The 22,341-nt window shown below is 43.0% G+C and overlaps 1 protein-coding gene across 6 annotated transcripts in view; it reads right to left on the bottom strand.

Annotated features, from left to right (window-relative positions):
* The window catches only part of NDST4 (N-deacetylase and N-sulfotransferase 4), a 106,738-nt gene that overhangs the window by 13,958 nt on the left and 70,439 nt on the right, over positions 1–22,341 (bottom strand). For 5 of the 6 annotated variants that reach the window (XM_038135684.1, XM_038135683.1, XM_038135680.1 and 2 more), the window contains 4 exons: positions 19,666–19,753; positions 15,097–15,251; positions 9,125–9,310; positions 8,055–8,183 (listed from right to left, as the gene is read on the bottom strand). In XM_038135684.1, coding sequence (XP_037991612.1) covers positions 8,055–8,183; positions 9,125–9,310; positions 15,097–15,251; positions 19,666–19,753 — 558 coding nt within the window. The remainder of the gene's footprint in view (positions 1–8,054; positions 8,184–9,124; positions 9,311–15,096; positions 15,252–19,665; positions 19,754–22,341) is intronic. The other variant, XM_038135685.1, reaches the window with a different exon arrangement.

Genomic DNA, 22,341 nt, shown 5'->3' with positions numbered 1-22,341 from the left:
CAATGTTCCCCTTTAGGTCCTTTCCTCCTGCTGCTTGGCCCATTGCTGGAAAAGCCCAGGTCCAGAGTTGGGTATCACGTGGGAATTCCACTGTTCTGAGAGGAAATGGATATTTACTGCCTTTAGGGGCTCTTTTAATTAAGATTTTCCAGAAGGGAGGAATTAATGCAAGGGGTGTAGCTCGGCCTTGGCACAGCAGAGCCATGGTGTTCTTGCAGGGATGTGGAAGTGCATTTACTGCTTAGCTCCCCTCCCACCCGAATGAGTTCTGCTTTTCCATCGTGCTCACAGAGTGCCGAGGCCCGGAAGGGGATCGGGAGGGCAGCCCCTTGGATTGCTGGCTGAGCAGTGGGGTGGCAGGGCTGAGCTGCCGGGTTTTCATGTGCTCATCCTGGCAGCACAGCCTCTCTGGATGTGGGGTGGCTCATCCCTGTCCCAGCCCCGAGCCTCCCGTTATGGATCACAGGCTCATCCCTCCCCAGCCAGAGGCTGCTCCCAGATCATGGATCCCCTCATGCAGCTGCTTGTATGTTTAGGGGGAAGCTGGGAGGGAGCTGTTTGTGTTGACAAAGCACTAATTTTAATAATGACAAATGGCTTCTCTAGAATTCAGCGCTATTCATATTCATGACCCTTCTGCTGCTGAAGCAAAATCATTTATATGCCTGAAAATTGCACTTTTTTTTTACTTTTGCTCTCTTTTCACTCTGCACATCTGTTTATACTTTAATGCTCTTGACAGGGTAATCAAATATTTTCCAAATGTAATATCTCTAAAGAAAGCAACAAAGTCAGTGTTTGGACAGAAACATTTTTGTCTTTGATTGAAGGGGAAACAAAACCATTGAACAGCGTTTTATTTCCTGTGCCCATATTCATTACGGTGTCTGCTCTCTGCCTCGAGTGCTCCCAGGATGGGAGTGGAAGCTGCTGTCCAGCTGTGGTGGGAAGTGGCCTTGGGACAGCTGTACAAATGCTGCAGAGCCTCTATGCTATTTTAAAATTCCCTATTGGAAGAGCAAAATTGGTTCTCATTTACCTGGGAACGCTTTCTGCTTTTCCATTGTTTAGTCGACAGGATTAAATGAATTCCTTAGTATTGACAGAACAATCCTGTGCCTTGTTCCTTTCCTTCTGAGAATAGAGTTGCTAGGTTTGATATTTTATTTTTTTTTCCCTGTTATCTCTCCAAGTTTTGCTTGTAAAGTAAAGGCTAAATCATGAGCTCATTCCAACACAGCCACTGCCAGAAAACTGGTTGGGATGTTCTAATCCATTAGTTATATATATTAGTTAAATATATATTTTATTTTTTTTTGGAAGACTGCAGATAGAAAAAACTGTGGGTTTTAAAGGTTTTTTTTTTTTTTTTCTCTCAGCACATGCATCGAGAGGCTGTGAAAAAAACAACTGCTGCTTCTGATGAATTTGTGCAATTGATGCGTAGCTGTGTGAGGGTGGAAGATCTGAATGGATGTTTTATGGCTGTTCGTTTGTCACACTTGTGTAAGTCATCAGCAGCACAGCTAATTGGGGCCAAAGCTGAATGAATTCTGCCCAAATGCGCTGCTGCCACTCACATCTGCGGGCCCCAGGAAGCCTTTGCAGGAGTCTGCAGCAATTCAATTCTCTTGTTATTTCCATTTTCTAGCAAAATTCATGATACAGGAATTTGTCTTCTTGCCATCTGTGTTTTCTCACTGAAAAGACTTCCTTAGACTGTAAACTCTCTCTTACAAGAAGAAATAAATCTACTCAGTTCAGACTTAAGAACAAGCCCAAGTTCAAATGAAGGAAATTAAGCAGATTGCAGTGGTTTTGGGTACTGTTGGTTTAGGTCAAGCTGAACATGAAACAGAGCTGTGGAGGACAAGGGACATGCAGGCAAAAAGAAGCCCAAATGATGAGGAGTTGGGCTAAGTGCTCATAAATGACAGTTTCTCTGCCATTTCTCCTTAGAGATGTGGTCAATTAAGATCTGCTTCTAACTGTGCTTGGAATGATGGGGTGAATTATGTCTTCTGTCCCTGGCATGACACTCTGTAATCTCCAGGTGGAGGAAGGGAACGTTCCCTGGCATTCCCTGTGGAAATGACTGCCCAGGACCCTGCACAGCACACCAAGTTACAGACCAAGTGTAAATCATTCTGTTTATTCCGAGCACTCCTATAAACACTAAGAGTTTTCACCAGGATATTTTCTTTTCAGCTGCCAAGAAATGCCTGGCAAGTTGCTATAGGCTGGAGATGCAGGAAATTTATCATTTGTTTTTATAACAGTTCTGCTGTCATGTTGCAATCTTAGCATTTTTCTGACTGCTCTGGGTTGTGGAGTGTTCATAAATGATGATTAATTAATCCAGTTTGGTGGCCTACTCTGAGCAAACAAACCTCAGAGTTAATTTAATTCTCCACTCTTGGTTTCAGAAAAAAAAAAAAGGCAGCTTTTTCAGTTCACTAGAGGATATGATATTCTCAAATCATCCACTTTCCAATTAATTTTGAATGGCGAACATAGAGAGGAAATTTAGTTCTTGGCCATTTACTTCTATTAAGGATTCATTTTCAATAATCAGGGAGTTCTGAGTCAGCCGGTTTTCACCTGGAAGGCTCGCTCCTGACACTAGAGTAAGTTATTGCATGGTGTGTGCATGAAGCTAACAGATTTTTTGCCTTTTTGCCCAGTACCCCCTTGTTGACACACAGTCATTTCCTGCTATTTCTGCCATCACCCAACTTGCATGGAGGGAATTCTGGTAAAATATCCAAATGTGTGGAGTGGAGCAGCAGCTTTCATAAAGCAGGAAAATGTCATGGAAGAAGGAAAGGAGATGTGCTATCCTTGAAACGTTGTCTTGATGCTCTGGGTTTCAAGCTAATTAGTTTCTAAATGTGCTGCTGAAGGCTTGAGTTTCCATGGGATAATATTTCCCTGTAGTAGCTCTGCGCAGCCATGTGGGATGAGGGGGGAAAATAATGATTTACCAAGGGGGGAAAAATGATTAAAAAATGTCAGGAAGGTCAGGGTTGATTTGGTGTGTTTATGACCATTAAGATAAATTCTTATGTAACTTGTTAAGAAAACTCCTTTTTAATTTGGTGGAATGAACCTTTCCCTGTTGTCAGGTTGGAGAGGGATGCGTGTGTCCCTGTGGGCTGCACCCTGGTAACTGCAGCTCCACAAATATTGACATTTTTTATTGGGAGGTTGCCTGCCTGCTTTTTCCTGTCCCCAAAATGTGCTGAGATGCTCAGCTCACAGGGCCCTCAGCAGAACTGCACTGTGAATTTCTTTCAGATTGCAGCACATTTCCTACAATGCCCAAGGTTATTTTTTATTCTTTCTATAACTATGCTCAGAGAAACAAAGCAAATAAAAAGAAAAACATTACCAACGCTCAAGATGTTCCGTAATAACGTTCCCAAATCTCTTGTGGAAGGTATAAATTAACCCCTCTCTGCATTTGCTTTTAATATGCCAAAGCAATAACGTGTGAGTCTCCTCTGTCTCTGTGATGAGGGCAGGGAACAAGAGCAAAATCTTCCCAGTGTGGCACATGCGGGACGTGGAGAATGCAGATCTAACAGGCTGGAAATGAGCAAGGGCCCTTTAGTCACGGTGAGAGTTTAAAAATGGAAATGCCTTTAAGTGGCCCTCAGAATTAAAAGCGTCCCATGCCACTTGCCAGGGAGTTGGAATAATAATGTACATTATTATGGGCTGCCTGTAGCTTCTGCTGAGGGGAGTTCAAAGTTACCTTTCAATCACAGGTCTGATTTTGCTCTTGACAACCAAATTCCTGCAAAAAAAAAGAGCTAATCTTCCTGAAATTCATCTGCCACGTTTCACCTCTGCTTAAAGCTTCTTAAGGGTGTTTGATTGAAGTGGGAAGAGAAGCCTGGAGAAGTGTTTAACTTCTCCCTTTTTCTGCTGCTTTTCCATTTTTACCCTGATGTGTCAGTTGGAAATACGTGATACTTTGGTGGCTTTGTGGGCCAAATGCTGTGCTGGGTATGCCGGACTCTAGATCCTATGTGGTGAGGCAGGTGTAAATCTAGAGTAGGAAGGGTTATGTATATAAAAATAGAGAGAGAAATGAGTTGTGCCCATTTTTATGGTGCAACTATGGAAAGGAGTCAGTGGGAGATGGAGTAAAAACACGCTGTGAGAGAGAGGGGAAAGGAGGAGTCAGCCCAGGTGAATTCCTGTGTAACGAGGAGAGAAAGGAAGAGTAGGAAGGGTGCTGCAGGAAAGGGGTGCCAGAATTCTGGGTTATCCAAAAGCTTTTCAAGGTGAACAGGTAATGGGAAAATACACATCGCATTGGCAAATAAATTCGATTCACTGACTGCTCAGCCAGGCCGGTGGGTGTTGCTGCTTCTCCTCAAAGCCCCCTGCACTCATTTTTGCTGTAGTACTCGACTGAGGTACTTTGTGTGCTGTCACTTGCTGGCTTAATAAAAAGCTCTCTGGTTTAAAGAGGTGGTTTTTTTAGGAGAAATGACTCTCTCGCTGTTGTTTGTAGAGGCAATAATATTTAGGGCTGTATTTATTAGCTTATCTTGGCTGTTAAATGTTTATGGCGGTTGTTTATGGCCTGTGGAGCAGGGGAGGAAAGGAAAGGAGCCATCAAACAGATAGTGGGAGGCCTTGTGGATGCTCAAGAGGTGATAAATAGAACAGTTTGTAAAAGCATTAAACATGTCAGGCTCTTCCCGGGAGACTGAATGAAGGGCAGCGGTCAGAGAACCCACTCGGTTTTGAGCCTGACATTTGGATGTGGAAAATCTCCCTGAAAACTTCAACACCAGTGGAGTTCTCTAACTTTGCCTATGAGAAACCTGTTTTGTTTTTCTTCTGCTGAAAGCTTTTTAGTTTGGGGGACTTTGTTACAAATGGGTTGCCTTTAATTCTGGATTTTCATGAGTTACGTTCAGAAAGAGAGGGATTCGCTCTGTTCATCCCATTTGCTCTTTCCATCTCCTGCTCCGTGTTTGGTCATGATAGCAGATGATGGGAGCCTGGGAAAATAGCACAGCTTCCAAGCCAAATTCCCTTTCCAAAAAAAAAAAAAGGCGCAAAACCAGAAGTGCCTGGAGAGTTGGTGGGAAGAGGTTTAAAAGGAAAGCAATGTGGCACAGCACTGGTGAAATCAACAATGAGGGAGGGAGATTTTAAGGACCTATTCTTGAGAAGAAAATGTTATTCTAAAGCACAATTAAGCTAAGCAAATAATGAGAGGTAGGCTTTTAAAAAGGCTGGAAATAACTGAAATGTTCAACTCCTTTGAAATGCCATAGTTTTTTTTTTTCATCTTATATAACCCAAAGAAGCAAATGTTAAAAAGAGATCTCAAAGCACTGCAGAAAGTTGTAAAGAATTGGGAAGGTTTGGGAAGAGAAAAAATGACATGATGCTGTTCAACGTGGTTTTAAACTGAAAACAAATTTTTACGAGTTTCAGGCTGACTTTGCTTCTGCTGCTGGAGCTGTGGAATGCTGCACACCTGCAGAAAACCTAAATATTTTTTCACAATGCTGATCAGAACCAGAGCATTTTCTTACATAGCTGGGTAGTGTTACATTCCTATTAGGGACACGGTGATTTTCTTGTCTGATGCTCTTTGGTATTGCACTCCTGTCTTTCAAGATACATCATGAGTAGAATGTACTTCCTTGAGTATTAATGTGTTTTCTTGGCTTAAGGTCTAACTACACTTAATAGAGATACTTATGCTGTCACAAGAGTCGTAGTGTTGGGACAAGTTTTATTTTGCTGTCAGAATAAGATTGGGCACAAAACCAGTTTTGTAAAGCTTTTTTACCTTTTTTTTTCATTGAAGTTTTAGATGTCATTTTTTCCTCTTCCCTTCTTTCTAGTGAGTGTGGTGGTTTTGCTGCTCTCTTTTTGCTGCTGCTGTGCAAGTGCTGATGCTACAGCTTTTGGGAGGCCTGTCCTAATTAAGATTCAGTGACTAACTGGGTTTTGATGTTTGTCAAACCACATAGTAAATAACATCAAAGATGATCATAACTTAACTCTGATTGAACATCCAGCTTTGGTCTGGCAAGAGAGATAAGAAACTTTAAACTGAAATTTTTCTTACTTGTATCGAATAGTAAAGCAGAAGTCCAAGAAGATGATATTTCATTTCCTGCCCCAAACTGTCTTTGTATTTCTTATTTTTGCCTACATCTGAAGCTCCTTGTTACTGCTCCTAGCCTCCAAATGAAGGAAACTCTTCAGAGGGGAGCTGGATTGATACCTTTGAAAGAGTTTAGCTATTTGGGTTGATTTCAAGCCCAGTCTGTTTGCTGAGCCTTCCCCACTAACTTTAATGAGCTTTGCTTTGAAGTGTTTATGCAAAGAGTAAGTACCCCAAACTGCAGACTTGAGCAGCCTGCTGCCTTAGCTGGATTCTGGAAAGGTCTGCCTGGGATTCTTGAAACCCTCATTAAAACTCCAAGGAAGTAGGTTTGATTTCTGTCTGTCTTGTGGAATTTATCCCTCCTCTGCCTACTACTAAATCATCTCTGCCAGACATGACTCATCTTTAGGATTCATAAATTAGGCAGTGAAAATATCTCTCTGAGCCACGGAGTATTCAGTAGAAGCCATCTAAAAAAAATTCCATCAGAAGATCCCCTTGACAATCTCTCTGCAAACTTTATTCCAGTGCAGTGTCCCTTGGGCACTTTCTAATTTATCCATCTGTGTGGTATTGCTTCATGGAAGCACGAATGTTTTTGGTATTTGAGCTTAATAAGTATTTGTAATACACTTGCTGAAATTGCTAACCATGACCTGAGGAAGGGAAGGCGTTTTTAGAAACCTCTTGAAAAACTGTTTAATCAAAAGTTGATCACTGCAGTTTTTTCAAATACCACCACCAATATCCATGGCACTCTGGAGTTCTTAGGACACAGATTGGCTGAGGAATTTGGGCTGTTGTAAGCGTTGCTCATGGGGTTAGGAGCTCTTCATGCTCTGCTGCTGGCTGCTGCACTGCCCAAATCTGGGGAAATCTTCACATAAGTGAGAAATGCACAGGTATTCATCCGAGTAGGATAAAGCTCAGTGTCAATTCCAAGCTACACTTCAGGAAAGCATGGGAAGAAAAGCCAGCCTGAGAGAACTGCAGATACGGGGGAGACAGGATAAAGAAGAGGGATCTGTTTGATTCTCAAGTGAAGTGTCATGTGTATGGTATGGAAAAATTCCTGATAGAAATGTTCCATTTCTTTAGGACCACTGAATCCAACTCGGACACCAACTTACTCACCCAGCCAAAATGTTCACTCACCACCATCTAACTGTATGGCACCAAAAATCTATATTTAGGTGTCTAAATAAAAGTGACCTGGATTTGAGAGTCAGCTGCACCTGAAGTTTCCTTAGCTCTGCAGAGGAGTCAATGAGTACTGCAATTGAAACTCACTGCAAATGAGGCCGCCTGGCAAGACAAGGGACATTCATCTTGTGCCTAGTGCAGTTTGTTTGGGTGCAGTGGGAAGGAGGGAGGACAATGTCAAGAAAAAGTAACTGCTATATGGAGGATTTTGGCTCTTTCCCTTGCTCCTTGCACCTCTAGGTTCCTGTCTTAAATGGTATCAGGCAGTTTTTTAGCAGCTCAAAACCTGGTTTTGGGAGCTGGTGATGGAGGAATGATATCAGGCCTAAGCCCTGGGGTTTCCATTGAGCTGTGTGAGGAGTGCCTGAGGAGCCAAGCTCATGGAAAAAGGAAAAGACCAAACAAGATCAGTTTTTTTACCCTCACAGGTTAGTTCCAGTTTCAGACGTATCTCTCAGGGGGCCCTGGCTTCAGGATGGGAAACAATAAGGAGCTGGAATTAATGTGTTTCCCAGGAAATGGTTGCACATACAGTTGTAGCTGGCAATTGGCAGAAGACATTTTTCTCCTTCCTTCTGAAGCTGCTTGTTACCTTTGAGTGAGTGGTCCTGGTTCTTATTTCCCAGCCTGATCTCCTTCCCTTCCTCCCTCCCTCCTCCCTGCTAGTCAGCATATGCAAAAAACAGCAAAAGAAGGTACCTACAGGGTTCAGGAGAATGGTGAGGAACAGTTCACCCCCTCGGATACTTTTGTCCAGCTCCTGAGGACCGCCAGGATACTCCTTGTAAAAAATAGTGTGAGTGAAAAGGCCACAGGTCTGTCGAGGGAGCACCTGGGAACAGAGGAACAGCAGCTTACAGGTACTGCAGCACCATAATTGACCTGGGGAAGGACTTTGGTTTCCCTGTTCTACTCAATTAAAACAACAACCAAAACCTGCATTTATTGACCATTTGGCTACATGTGTAAAAACACTGCTGATTTTGAGTCTCTTCCAGCAGTAATTCGAAATGAATTCCAGTGAATTCCAATTAATTCCAATTGCTCTGCAGGGATTTGATTTTGAGACGCTCCCTCTGCCTTGTTTAGGGGATCACAATTTGGACTTGGTATGTACAGGCAATTTTCAGATGAGCTTTTGGGACTTGAAACCATCCCTTGGAGTATTTGTCAGTTCACTTGAGCACACCCAGCCTAGAGGTTTGCAGCTGGCTGGTAGGGCAGGCCCAAGGGCTTGCTAAGTTTTCCTGGCCTCTGTGCACTTTTAAGTGCATGGGAGGAGCCTTCTCTCCCCTGGCACGTGTGCACAGGGTGTAAGAGTCAGGCAGGTGTCCCAGTCCTGCCTCTGGGAATTTCAGGAGCAGAGCTGACACTTCAGCCTTGCAGAAGTGCTGGAGGAGATTACGTACACCTGCTCACCTTCCCAGGTGATGGATTTCTAATCCTTTCATGCATAAAGATGAAGCAGATCTGGGAACAGAGGTCTTAGGCAGTTTAATGATTTCACAGAGTGCAGCCTTGACTTGCTTGGTAGTCGATGGGGCCACGAGCACATTTAGTTTCTGAGGAATACTTCTGCAGTTGCCTGAGTCTCTGTGACTTGTTTTTTCCCCCTCTTTTAAACTGCCTAACAAATGCACTCTTTGGGCATCCTTACAACCGCTGGATCCCAGGGAATTTTAAGGATGCTGGCAGACATCAGGCCTCCAGGAAAAGCAGCCCCCTCTGGGGTCCCTGCAGTAGTATTGCTATGAACATGGAAATGCAGTGTACCATGATGCCATTGTGGATGAAGCCCCGTCTGTACCGTGCAGGCTTCAGGTGTGGGTACTCCTCTGTGCTGGTCACACGGATGTGCCACACCTTCTTCCAGGCCTCGTAGAGCTGCACGTGCACTGGGTACACCCCCGAGTGGTGCGGAGCCACCGCGTAGCCCAGGCCCGTGGGGATGCCGTGCTCCTGCAGGGCGCCACAGGGATGGACACAGTTAGGGACACACAGAAAACTCCCCCATGTCATTAGTCAAAGCTTTATTCCCGCACACAGTGGCATTGGAGAGGCTGCTGTGCCTAGGCAGAGGTGTATCTACTGTAGCATGAGCTGGAAATGGGGGGAGGTGGAGGCACCTGGAATTACAGTTGGGTGACTGCAGAGAGGAGTAATCCTCCTGGATCATCTTCCATTGCTGTTGCATGCAATAGATTCATTCGCCTCTTGTTCTGTTACATATTGCACATATTTTGAGAAGCATCCTACCTGTCTGGTTCTCTTTAAAGGTAATCTAGTGAACCAATGCTGCTTATTTACTAACCTAGTAAACAGAGGGAAAAAATTGTTGCAGTGATGTACATGAGGTTTTGTTCCCTCGTTCTGACGTAGGAGAAACCTTCTTTTCTAGTTTAATAAATATTCTGCATATCTTCTTCACCTCCTTATTTTTTCCATGGTATTAGGGTATAGCAAAAAATAGCTTGGACTACTTTTATATTTTATCAATATCAATAATTATCTCCATTTCTATATGGAAATATGTGCATGTTCATCATGTAATCTACAGGGTATCTTGCATATCTCTTCCAAATTCATCTTACTACTGGACACATCAGCTCTTTTTTACTCCTTTAAAACTGATCTACAGAGAGAAATGGCTAAAATGAGAGATGATTAGTTTATGGGGTTTTTTGTCCTTCCTCTTGCCCACATTATCCATTGATTACTTTAATTCCAGGAACAGCAGCTTCTGCTGGGCATCCTCAAGTACTTTACAAAGAAAGGGTTTTGATTCATTGGCAAAAATTAGGTTAAATCTGTAGGGAACACTCATTCCTACATCCCATAATGCAACCACTTTTAACGATCCACTCCCTATAGTGAAGACCTCCGGTTTCAGACCAATCCTGTCCAAGAGAAACCCAAACTCTGTTTTGTAATTTACTGAGAACAAAATATAATTTCAGTTTATTAACGCTGTTACCTGCTTGAGAGGTGTAAGTCAGTTTAAGGGTGGAATGAGGGATAGCTTCATAATGAGATGGTAAATCACCCTGTTCTCTTTTTTTCCATGGACATGTAAAAAGGAAAAAGCCGTATCAAAAGATTTCTTTGAATCTGGCCATTTATTGCCATCCCTGGGAGGTTTGTCATGCTCAGACTAACCTGAATATCCTGTCTCAGCTTTCATGTGCAAACCTTCACCAAATGTGGGGTAGGGAGTACACAGAAAGAGAGATGTAAGGCAGCTGTGTGCTGGGGTTGACAATGAACACTGCTCTGGATGACTTATCCCAAAGTAGGGATCCGGATGAATATGTGCAAGATGCTGTTTGATGCTGGAATTGCCTTAGCAACAGAATGCTGAAGTGATCTGCTGTTCACAAATAAAATCAGGCAGTTTTTCAGGAGTTGTCAATGTAAAACACAAGTTAGCCTCTGAATAAAACCTGCTCACTACATAGCTCATCACACAAATACATCAGGTACCCAGATAGCTGATATGGAGTTAAGAAGAAACAGCTATCAAATAATTGTATTTTCTTTGGGCAGTTCTATTTGCAGTTTACCTGTGAAGATTAAATACTGTGTGTCCCCTTCTAGTGATTTTCTGTTGCTCTTTTGTTCTTTTCCTCTCATTTTGTTGTTAAACTTACTTTGGGAGTGAAAACTCATGTGTTAAAGGAGGAGTCTACTGGTGTGTCAAGATGTAAGAAATACCTGTGCTGAGCATTTTTCTTGTGTGTTCTAAGGAGCAATTTCCGGATTTTTACGTTGAAAAAGTACATCAGGGTTTTTTTGATGTCAAAACATGTGCTTGTTGGTTTATTTTGGAATGTAGGTATGATTTGCCATAGTCAGAAAATAAGAACTCAAAATTTTAATTTAATAAATTTTATGTCTACTGTAGGTCTTTCCACATGGTCACTCAAGGTGCAGGTGCAAAGGCTTTTATTAGATGAAAAAGCTAAATACAGCCTCAGCTAAGTTTGCCCAACCTTTTGGCTTTGTCTGATTGCAGGTGATACAGCAAATGAGTATTTCAGAAGAAAATAAGGTGAGGCAGAATACATCTCATCCTGCTGCACAGGATGATGTTATCCCACATTCACAGCCCATTTTTAGAGGCAATCTCCAGTGGGTAGCTCTCCTTCCCCTCTTTAGGTACAGGTATTAATAATGGGACAAATTAGGCTTTTTTCATCACATGTAGATGCTTTTGCCTTGGCTGTGTGGTCACTGGGCCCTCGTATTGTTGGGATTTAATTGGTGCATTAAAAGCTCCTGGTGTACTTGTGGTTTGAGCAGCTCAAGAGGTGCAGGCAGAAGAAGTGCTAATGTGCATCTGCAGTTGGTTGTAAGCAGGAGGTGGGAGCCAAGGAGTGCTGCTAGACAGGTTCTCAATTAATTTGTTTAGTTCTACATCTTTGTTTCTTCTTCCTGTCAGCTCATGGCTGCCTTGTAGAGCCAGTGACGGTTTTTGCCCTGTCTCTGCTGTGCTTTGGGCTTTGTACTCACAAATGAGCACAGAAGATAATCACCAAGCAAACAAACCAGGGGATGGAATAAAGAGCTACAGGCTTTGGATTAGATACATTCTACTTGTTTTTGTCAGATAAGGATGTACAAAGGGGGAGGAGGAATATCTTGTTATTGATGTCAGGGAAAACTTGGTTTGCTTTATTTATGGAATATATGCTATCAGAGACTTTCCCTTGAGTGATTTTTTGCCTCTCTGTGTATCCATTGCATTGCCTATAAACAAAGAATAATACTTCAGGAATTATAAGTTTGTAAGATTTAACCTCAAATTTTGTTCATTAGCATCTTTCAAGGGTTTTGGGATCCTCTCATAGAGAAAAACACCCAAACCACAAAACATGATCAACTCAAACCCAATTGATAATCAAAATAATTCTGATTTCCCACTTCCTTAGGCAGGCTCTGGAACACACCATCCCTATTTCCAAAAAGAGGATGACTTTGGGAGAGCAAAGCTTTGGGTAGCCTGTGACTTACTTTAACACAGTTAAAACCTCTGTCTCTCATTCCTCTGATGCTGAGCATATTGATGAGAGGTTTGGCAGTGAGGACTTTGGGAATGGGGCTATGGATGGTGCAGTTGTGGGGCCATCACTCAGGTACACGTGGTTAAGGATTTTGTCAGGCAAAGCTTCCCCTGCTGCCTGCCAGATCCAGAGCAATAGGACAGTGACAATGGAGATGATAAATATCTCAGGGATGCATGGAACAATTTGGAGGGCTCTGGGTGAAGGCAGTCTCCTGGTTCACAAGCAATGTACGTGGAAGGGAATCCCTAAAGGCAGCTGCACAGAGGTGTCCATATCTGCACTGAGATCAAGGCAATTAGAGACCTAATTAGCAATTAGTTCTGTGTTTACAGAACTGTTTAGGTACCTGATTTCTATCTGTGTACTGTGAGAGGGCTGTTTGAGGCGGGCTGCAATTGTAAGCTCCCATTTTACACAGAGCCTTGTTAGGAGGTGTGGATAAAGCCATGTGAAACAGAGCCAAGGCTTTTATCTACCAGCCAGAGGAGACAAAAAGGTCTTAATAAACAGAACCTTTGGGTGTTATTTGGGATCTTCAGCATCCTTGAGTATTGTTCTTGGATATAATGATGTCCTCTCCCTTCCTGAAAACCCTGTTACCTCCTTAGCCATGTTGAAAAAAAATGTGAACAAAGAAATAGCACATTAGGTGAGGAATTAATGTGATCACACTTTCAAATAATTACTGTAGCTTTCCTTGCTGAAGCTGACATGAAGTGTCACTTCTACGTGCAGACAAAACAGGAGGTGGGGAAATATGGTCAGTAAATGAGAAATGCAGGAGAAAATGGCACCAGCATCAAGCTCTGTTCTCTGGAGTATAATATTAAATAAAGATAGTGGACAACAAACAAAATGTAATATCAAGCAACTTTTCTGTGTATTGCTCCAGATGTCCAATTGAAATTTGGATCCACCTTGTGACATCCAAGAATCATGGGTTTGCTTTAACTTGGAGGGCTTAGAGGAGTGGAGCTGCGGAACGGGGAGTTGGTTTCTCAAAGAAGTCACGATGCTGAGGATGAGGCAGCCAGGGAGGAATGAAACCCACTCTGAAGTCATGGCTGGGACCTCTCTGATAGCTATCAGGGAGGCTGTCATAGAGGGAAGATGAATTTCTCCCACAAGAGAGACTTTCAGAGGAAGCCTTTTGAAAAGAAATGTTCTCATAAGTAAATCGTACAGCTCATATAGATTCAAGGTCAAGGGGTTGATACAACCCCTGTTGAAATGTTAGCAGGAAATAAAAGTGTAATAACAGCAGCTTTTCACTGACATCAGCTCCTTATTTATAGGCACCTTAAGGAGTCTCTACCCTTCAGGACTCAGGCTTTATCTTTCTGGAGTAGAAGTTACAAACAGATTCCATTACCAGCTCTGTTTTCGGGCTATGCTATAGATGTACTCCCAAAGGTGGCTGGATCTGGATGACTCCATGCTTCCTGCAAATACTAGGAGAATTTCACCAGAGCTTTAAAAATCAAGGGACTGTGTATTTTTGAGATATGGATTGTTTAAAAAATTACTCTTGCATTTCAAGTCTCAGCTTTTGGGTTTCTGGGTCAGGCTACATGAAGAGGATGTGCCAGGAAAGAGGCTGACAGGGAAGCAGAACTGTAGAAAGGACAAGAAGTCCTCCTGCCAAGCAGGAGATGGGAAGGGGGGGAAGTCTGGCATAATGAGTAAACAGTTAAGCCTTTTTAAATGAATTTTCTTTAGAGGTTGTTAGGAAAATATTTCCATAAACAAGGGAATAAATTGCTTCCAACTGCTTGTTCAGGCATTTGCCTCTGCCATTTTCCTGATGTGCCTTGACTCATGTGAGGGTTGGGAGGAAGAGCCTTGGCCTTCTAGAGCTGGGAAGGGCTGGGGAATTGCTGTTGCCAAAGCAGCTGAGAGAGCCCCACTGTATCCCTCAGCTCCTGTGACTAGCTCTGGTTGCTTGGCATTTCTGTGCCTCACCAAAGACCACACAGCGTCCGTCCAAAGCCAGCATTTATAGATTTCAGGTTCTCTTTGTCGTGCGCAATAAGCCAGCGGAATTATCCTGAAAAGGCTGTAAATAGTATAAGTACTGGGAGGTCTGGGCAAAGGGGGAGGTTGGCTCATGGGAGTTCAGAGCACAAATGAGGAAAAGGGAAGAACCATTGTCTGTCAATATTAGCAAGAGGTTAGCTATATAAAGAGCATTTTTCAAGCAGGTCATTTAAAAAGGCACAGTGAAACCCAGCAGCTCCACTTGTTGGCTCTGTCAGCATCAGGGCTTCTCCCAAAGCACACAGCAGGTTCAGGGTTCACTGCAGCTTCCTCCCTGCCTTACTGAGGATGTTTGCAGCAGGGTTTACCAAGCTGATAACCTGTGTACAAAATGCTACCTAAAGCTTAGAAGGCCAGCTGCTATCTGCTATGTTTCCACTGATTCTGATCCCTAGGATCCTGCCAGGATGTTTGGGGCAGGGCTGCTCCTTCTGCAGAGAGCCCGTGTCAATGGGAAAGGCTAAGACAAAATTGAGTTTGAGTCACAAACAGGCTGGGTTTGGAATGAGTTTCTAACCTCACTGCCTCTGTTTGCATGCCTGGGTAAATACATAGGTATTGCATAGACAAGCATTAAACCAGTGGGGGAGGCATGGCCATGGTAGTGAAGGCACCCCAGTAAATCTCTTGGGAATTCTTACTCACCATTGCAAACTCCTTGTTGAGGATCATCTGCTCCACCAGCGAGGACTCGTTGTGGAAGAGGTGTGGCTGCATGTGACTCCACATGTGGGGAAACCACCAGAACTCATCCACAGATCTCAGCAGCAGGTCATCGCCCTCATCCTCCTCCTCAGTCCCTGCAGAGGGAAGAAAGGGACAAAAAAGATACCAGAAAGCAAAAAAGACCCACAATTGCTTTTTAAAGACAGAAGAGTCTGCCAAAAAACCCAGGTGTCCTTGGCTTGTCTCACTGTGTTCCTGTTATGTTTATAAACTACGGGAATATTAAATATAAACAGTAGGACTTATTTTTTCAACATATACGATCTTAAAAACCACCCCCTTCCCATTTTCTCCATTTGCTTTATTTTAGTGCCACACTATCTTTTCATCCCCATAACCTGGCAGCTTGGATTTAACATGACAAAGCAGTGTCAGGAATATTAATACTCTTTTCCAGGCCTTTTGGAAGCTGGACAAATGATCATGTTCATTAAAGAAAAAGTTCAGTATATATCAGTTATTTTCCATTTTGTCCTGATAATATTGTCACTGTTAGATACAAAATACTCTCCATAAAAGCAACATATGGATAAAAATGAAATCTTATCAATGTTTCCCCTCTATTCTCCTTGTAACTACCACTTTATTAGCCTTGGTTAATTGAAATCTGATTATTTCTGGTAAAGTGTGAAACAAATTCTAAAACACAATTAGGTGGAAAGCATGAAGCTGTAATGGCAAAAGGCTTCCAAATATTTCTTAGGGTTCAGTATTCAATTTTGGCCAGGTTTTATCTTGAAGGAAACCAAATAAAACCTCCTGTGTTAGTGAAGGGTATCTGCTTCAGGCAGAAGTGAGGATATGTGGCTGTAACAAAGAAAAGCTTCCATTTGAGAGAGGACACAATGCTGCTCCCATCTGCAGACACATCTGCCCTGCTTTTCCAGCCTGGAAAGGCACAGTGACCTTCCAGTAGCTTCACCTTCAAGCTACCCGGCAATCTGTGGTTTTTAGCACATTTTCTTAATATTTTTTGCCATTTGAATGCTTTTATTTCGCTTCAGTCTAAGAAATAATTGCCAAAATCAGTCTCCTGATGCAAACACAGAAATCCTGTCTTCTTGCAGGCCCTTTAATGTTTTGCTAAACTCATTGGAGGGAAAAGCTCCACGGATGTCACTGTTTACTTGGCAGGAACATCCAGAGATGGCTGTTCAGTGCCTGCACTTCAGCTCTTGGCTTTTATTTTCCATTTCTGCAGTGGTTTTTGAAGAATGCCACTACACAAGGAGAGCAGCACTTTGAAACTTTCTCCCAGAGTCACTGAATCCCTTTGCTCCCCTCTTTGCAGCACTCTGCAAGTTCTAAAGAAGCTGCTCTCCTATGATGGGAGTGCTGCAGGAAAAAGAAAACAACCTTGTTTACTGGAGAATTCCATACTGAAAAGCAAGGCCTGATGGCTGCTCCCTCTGTGCCCTGCATTTTGGGAGTGACTGCTGGCTGATTTTGGGCTATGTGCTTCGTTTGCAGTCACTCAGACATGGGCAAGGGAAGAAACTTAACACAGGCTTTCAAAATGGGACAGAGCAGTGAGAAAATGGAGTTTGTGAGGTAGCTGCAGATCTCTTTGATAAGCCCAAGTTAGGGATGGAGAGGAAACCAGTGGGTATTTGAAATACATTAAGAACTACAATCAGAGATGGTAGACTTAGGTCCAAGTATAATTTTGTGCCTTATTGACCTCTGAAGCAGAGTGTGGTTCTTGAAACAAATCCTACTGTTGTCCGTTAATTTCTTTCTAAATTTAGATATGCACCTAATAAAACTTTGCACTTTTACTACAACAAAAACCAAACAAGATGAAGCACTATGCTTTCCATTTTAAGGAAGAATAACCCCATCCTGTAAAGCCAGAGGTGAGGCAGAAAGGTTGGAAGTTTAACCTTAGGCAGCGGTGTTGCTTATGAGATTAATTTTTCTCACAAACTCTAGAAAAGAATGTTGTTTGATTTTATGAATTCTTAGGTAGTGTTATTTCCAAAAAATTCTCCTCCAAGGTTTGAATGCAGCATTTTGTGGGTGATTATAATATTGTTTAAATATTTCTGCCCAACTCCTTTTTTGGAGTATTGGAGGCTAAACAAGGGATCTTGAGGTTTTAATTTCTTGTACAATCAACATCCTTTCTGTATCTGTCTACATTTAAATGTGAAATGTGAAAAATGCATAAAACCTATCAACAGGGCGAGCATGTGTCTGCTTGGAGTGCACTTTACGGAGGCAATAATGCCAAGTTTGTTTGTGCATAGTATTTAACCCTGTATTTGAAAACTATAACTGCAGTTATATGGTTGGAAGCTGCTACCAATAACCTTGTACATCTACAATGCAAATCCCGAGAATGTGTTAATTTGAACTGCTGCAGCATGAACAAGTGCCAAGTGTTTGTTAAAGCTGCAGAACTAACAGGGTCTGCTCATTCTCTTTGTTAATGGTGTTAATGCAGTGCAGAGCTTACCAGCTGATGTGGCCTGATGTACTGCACTATCTGATTTGTCAGCAGCATCTTTCCAGGAAAATGTGGGACAGTTTAATCTGGTAACACATCCCCACACTCATGTCCTTCCTGTAGTTTTAGAATGATCCCAGTTTTGGAAAGCAGAGCACAACGCCACACTAAGGAAATGGAGTATCTGCTAGTAAAAGCTTCTGTGGGTCAGCGAGCCACGTGTACAGTAATTAAAGAACATCTCTCCAGGCTTTATTTATAATGAGTCAATAAAGAGTATATTGCATGGAGAACATGCTGCAAGTTTTCCAGTAAGCTGAGATGAGAAAGGACCCTCCCCACCCTGTAAATGAAGGGCTCTGTTAAAACCCCAGCTGCATCCAGGCCTCTTTGTGGAGCAAGGACATGCTTCAGCTTGGGAAGCACTTTTGTACTATTGTGGGGAGCCTTGAGAGCCTGAGGAGCATAGGCACACATGCATATCCTCCTCTTTTCTCTTTCTCCAGCAGTAGCAACTCTCAAATTGCTCAGCACTGTATCAGAAAACCTGTGACAACACAGAGGCTATTGGGATGAAGGAAAAATAGTGGCAGGTCAGGGAGGAGGGTTTTCACAAAGGCTACATCTTCTCTGCCAGCCACTGCCCACTATGTCACAATATCATTAGTAATACCATCTCTTCCTCCATCTGCTCCCCTCCATGGATCACCTTTCTCCACAGTGGACAGGGATATTTGATCCCAGCTGTGCTCTGGAGATGGCCACAAGTGAGCAGCTTCCTGCTTTAGAGCAGCTCAGAGCCTTGGGCTGCTTTTGTTTGTTTTGCTGCCTTGCACTGTGCCCAGCTCAGCAGCAGCTGCACAGGCAGGGCAGGGTGAAGTGCTGTGTGTGTAGTTCTGGTTCCAGAGCTTCTCTCTGAGCACAGTTCTGCCATTGCCTTGTTACTGAACTGCAGGCAAGTCATTGCACCTCTGCCTCTCATTTTTCCCAGGCTCTCCAGCCTGTGTCTTTAGTCCCGGAGGTTTCCTGGGCAGCAGTTGCTCAGCATTAAGTACTTGCACAAGGGGAGAACAGCCTGGACTTAATGACAGTGATACAAACACGTCATTTTGCCTTCTCTCTACTCATCCAGCCGCCTCATGGTCTAGGAAAGCAGGGACTGCCTCATTCCTAGGTTTTAAACTCACCCTCCCATCCTCTTGCTGCCTTCTCCCATGCTCCGGATAAGTTTCCCTGGCACCACTCAGTGAGTGCGGCTGAATGGGCTGACAGCTGAGGATTTTGGAGCTGGTCTCCAGAGCTGCAAAGGGTTATGGGGTTTGGAAAGAAGGACAGGAGGTTCTCCTTGCAGGGAGTCACTTCTTGCCTCAGCAGCACCAGGGAGCAACACAGCTCAGTGGCACCAGAGGGATGCCGGAGTGGAGGGTGCAGAAAAGGGGAAGGAAAAGAGGAGGAAAAGAAATAACATTTTTTAAAAGGGGGTATTGTGCTGTGAAGAAATGGAGCAAAAAGGAGCAAGGAGTCACAAGGATGAGCAGGTGTGGAAGTGCCATATCTTCCACAGAAGCACAGGTTTCAATACAAATTTCTTTTCATCATGTTTTCATTTATTATCCCTCGTGATTTGCAGATTACTGAGACAGAGTTCCTTCACAGGCATAACAAAATCTGCTGCATCCCATTGAAACACTTCTGCCTCCTCAGAGGTTCTGAGACATGATTTTCCCAATCTTTTCTATTTCATCATACCTATCACACCTGAAAAACCTTGCTCTGTCTCCGGAGGAATTAGAGAGATCTCTGCAACCACTTTGCCTCCTTTACAACACTAAGATTTACCACCACACATCTGTCAGGAAAACACCAAGGGCATCCTTGTGTACCTGAGCAGCTCTTCATTAGTGTAGCTTTACCCCTTTGGACACCGAAATGGTGGAACATATATTTCCCAGTGAGTCACTGGTTTTTTTAGAAAAGCAATGTTTAAAGCTAGATTTCAAATTCTGTCACCTGTTTAACTGCATCAAGTTCCTTCTTACCTGTGTGGTAAAATTTTCCTGAAAATCCAAGGTTGAAGGTAAAATTGGCAACCTGAGTGCGCAGTAAATTTTGAGTCTCTAGTAAAGCCTGAAATAAATAAGAAATTAACATGGATTTAGCAAAGTTACTATTTTTCTTGGCTCATTTTTTTTTTATAGGACTATTACAGGGAGCTTAATTTGTTCCATGATAGTTTGATGGGCCAGAAAAGGTAGTGAGAGTGCCTGAGTATCCAAGGAGGTGTTGGTTCTGTGGCTTGGCCCAGGATATTATCCCCTGGGGCAGTGATCCATGGCAGGACTCGAATCCAGCCACTCAGAGACAGCAGTATACTGGGTCACCCATGCTCTGGGTGATTAGTGAAGCTTGAGAAAATGTGCTTAAAACCCAAAATAGAATTAGGAGTACTACTCATCGTCTAGGCATGAAGTTATTGGGATTTACTTACCTGAAGGACCATTTTGGGCTGTGTCTGAATAGCAAATTCAGGCTTAAGTGTGAATGAGCAAAGCTTCGGGTTTGGCCTGTGGTAGAAGCTGTGTCTATGTCATAAATGAATTTTTAATTTACTTAATGTTATTTTTATTCTCTCCTCCAAGCTAAGCCCGCTGGAAATGAAATGGAAGGAAACGGTGTTGCTTTGAGAAGAAATAGGTAGTCTTGGCCACTTGTCCAGTTTTTGTTTTGGACATATTTCCAGCTACTAGGGAAAGAGAGAAGGTTGTTAAGCCTGTGTGAGCTTTACTTGATGTTTATTACTGGTTGTTAGCTCTGTGCTGCTCCTGGAGCTGGTCCTTGTGCACAGATCTGCTTTGGCTCCCCAGCCCCTGGAATTTGGGTGTGCTGCATGTGAGATGGGGCAGTGCATTTCTCTCCCTATTGGCCTTGCCAATGCTGAATAGGTTATAAACTCTGTTTTCATCAATTTTCTGTGCCTCCATTATGTGGCCCTTGAGAACTTTTCCTATTATCTATTAATAGCACTTCTATTGATTGGACCTTCATGTTCTTGCAGAGTTCAAAGATAAAATGATTGCAGTGGTTTACACCCCCCCCCCCCCCCCCCCCCCCCCCCAGCCCTGCTAATGTTGTCCTTCATTTGAAAAAACTGCATTCTGTGTATGGTCATAATTTCACTTAATTTTGCAGGAAAATAGTTTTTGGTCTAATTTAAGCAAGAACCAGCATCCCTACTTGGGACCAGAAACCAAAAGTATCTGCAGTGCAGGATAAACCATGAAAGCAGGGTTTGAGCAGCTGAGGTGTGTGAGTGTAATAGAAGAGAATTCCAGGCAGCGTGCATCTGCCTTGTTTTTTTTTAAATAGAAACATACTTAGGGTGGCAAGGAAGATGTAAAATTGAGATAGTGCTTATCAGCTGCAACAGTCACCAAACTAATTCCTCTCCTTGCTGAAGGAAATAAAGTCATCTCATGACAGTAAATCTTGTGCTTTAGCATTAAATATTAAGGTAGTTGTATGCTTTCCAGCCCGTCTTGCCAGACATTTAGTAAGTTGATTATTTCAATCCTGTGACAATTTCACATGTGGGACTATATTTACATAATATATAACAAGTAAATGTTCACTAAAATGTAAAACCTCAGAGATGAGCACCACTGTTAGCTGAGACATTGAGGAAAATCCCCAGCTGGTAAAAACTGCCACTAAATTGACACCATTAAAGTCAGAAGCATAGAATTGGAGTCGTTATATTTTAGAACATAATTTTCCAAGATATCTAGAGCATTTTAGATATGTGGAGAAAGACTGATGGGCTGAGCAAAATCAATTTAATTTTCCTTTGAGGGAAGAACATCTTGAGAAATTATCATCACTTAACGTGCAGTAGGAGAAGGGCCACGGAGCAAACATCATTTCATCACCTGGGCTCCTCTCCTACTCCCTTCACATCTCAGGCAGATGACAGAGCTGCAGGATAGGCAGGAGCCTCCCAGCCCAGCCAGGCCTCATTAAAAACACAGAGCAAGGATTAAGATGTAAATCCTGGAACCTGCAGTGTGTCAAGCATTTTCCTCTGTCTAAAGGGCAAATCTGTCACTCAAACTGGATTTGGCTTGGTCCTAAGGACTTTTTTCTTGCCATTTCAATTTGCATATGTGCACATTAATTTATATAATATGCAGCTCAATTTTGTTGCTGTGACCTCACCTCTTTTTCATGCTAAGAAGATATTGTCAGCTAAGACAGTCCAAACTTATTTTGTCACAGCTTGTCTCTTTGGAGGAAGGGCACTAATGTCTTGCCCACCCTTAATATGGAACAGATTTTTAGGTGATTAGGGTCTGCCTTCCCTATCTTTCATTAAAGAGGGGAGAAGCTGCATATCCCTGGCACACAGGGCCAGAAACCTTCCTGGGATTTGCACAGGCTCCATGGCAGGCAGAATGTATTTATTTCCTTTGATTCTGAAGGTTCTGCAGGGTGGAGAAGGGCTATTGAATTTTAACAGCTGGAAAGCTGCTCCCTTCCCAAGGCCAGGTGCCACACAGCTATTCCCTCTCTGCCTGCTGTCCCTGGCTTCACAGGTATCCCCCCCTTCACTGGGGGCTCAGTGATCTCCATCCCCTCCCTGTCTTCACTGCGTTGTAATTGTGGAATTACAGCCAGCATTCCCTGTTGAACCCACAGGTGGTTATTTTTTGGACAGTTGA

Source organism: Motacilla alba, chromosome 4 (genome assembly GCF_015832195.1).
Source record: "Motacilla alba alba isolate MOTALB_02 chromosome 4, Motacilla_alba_V1.0_pri, whole genome shotgun sequence".
In the NCBI taxonomy this organism is placed as follows: Eukaryota; Metazoa; Chordata; class Aves; order Passeriformes; family Motacillidae; genus Motacilla; species Motacilla alba.
Note: the sequence above shows the minus strand (reverse complement) of the source record. Positions and strands in the feature narration are given on the sequence as shown.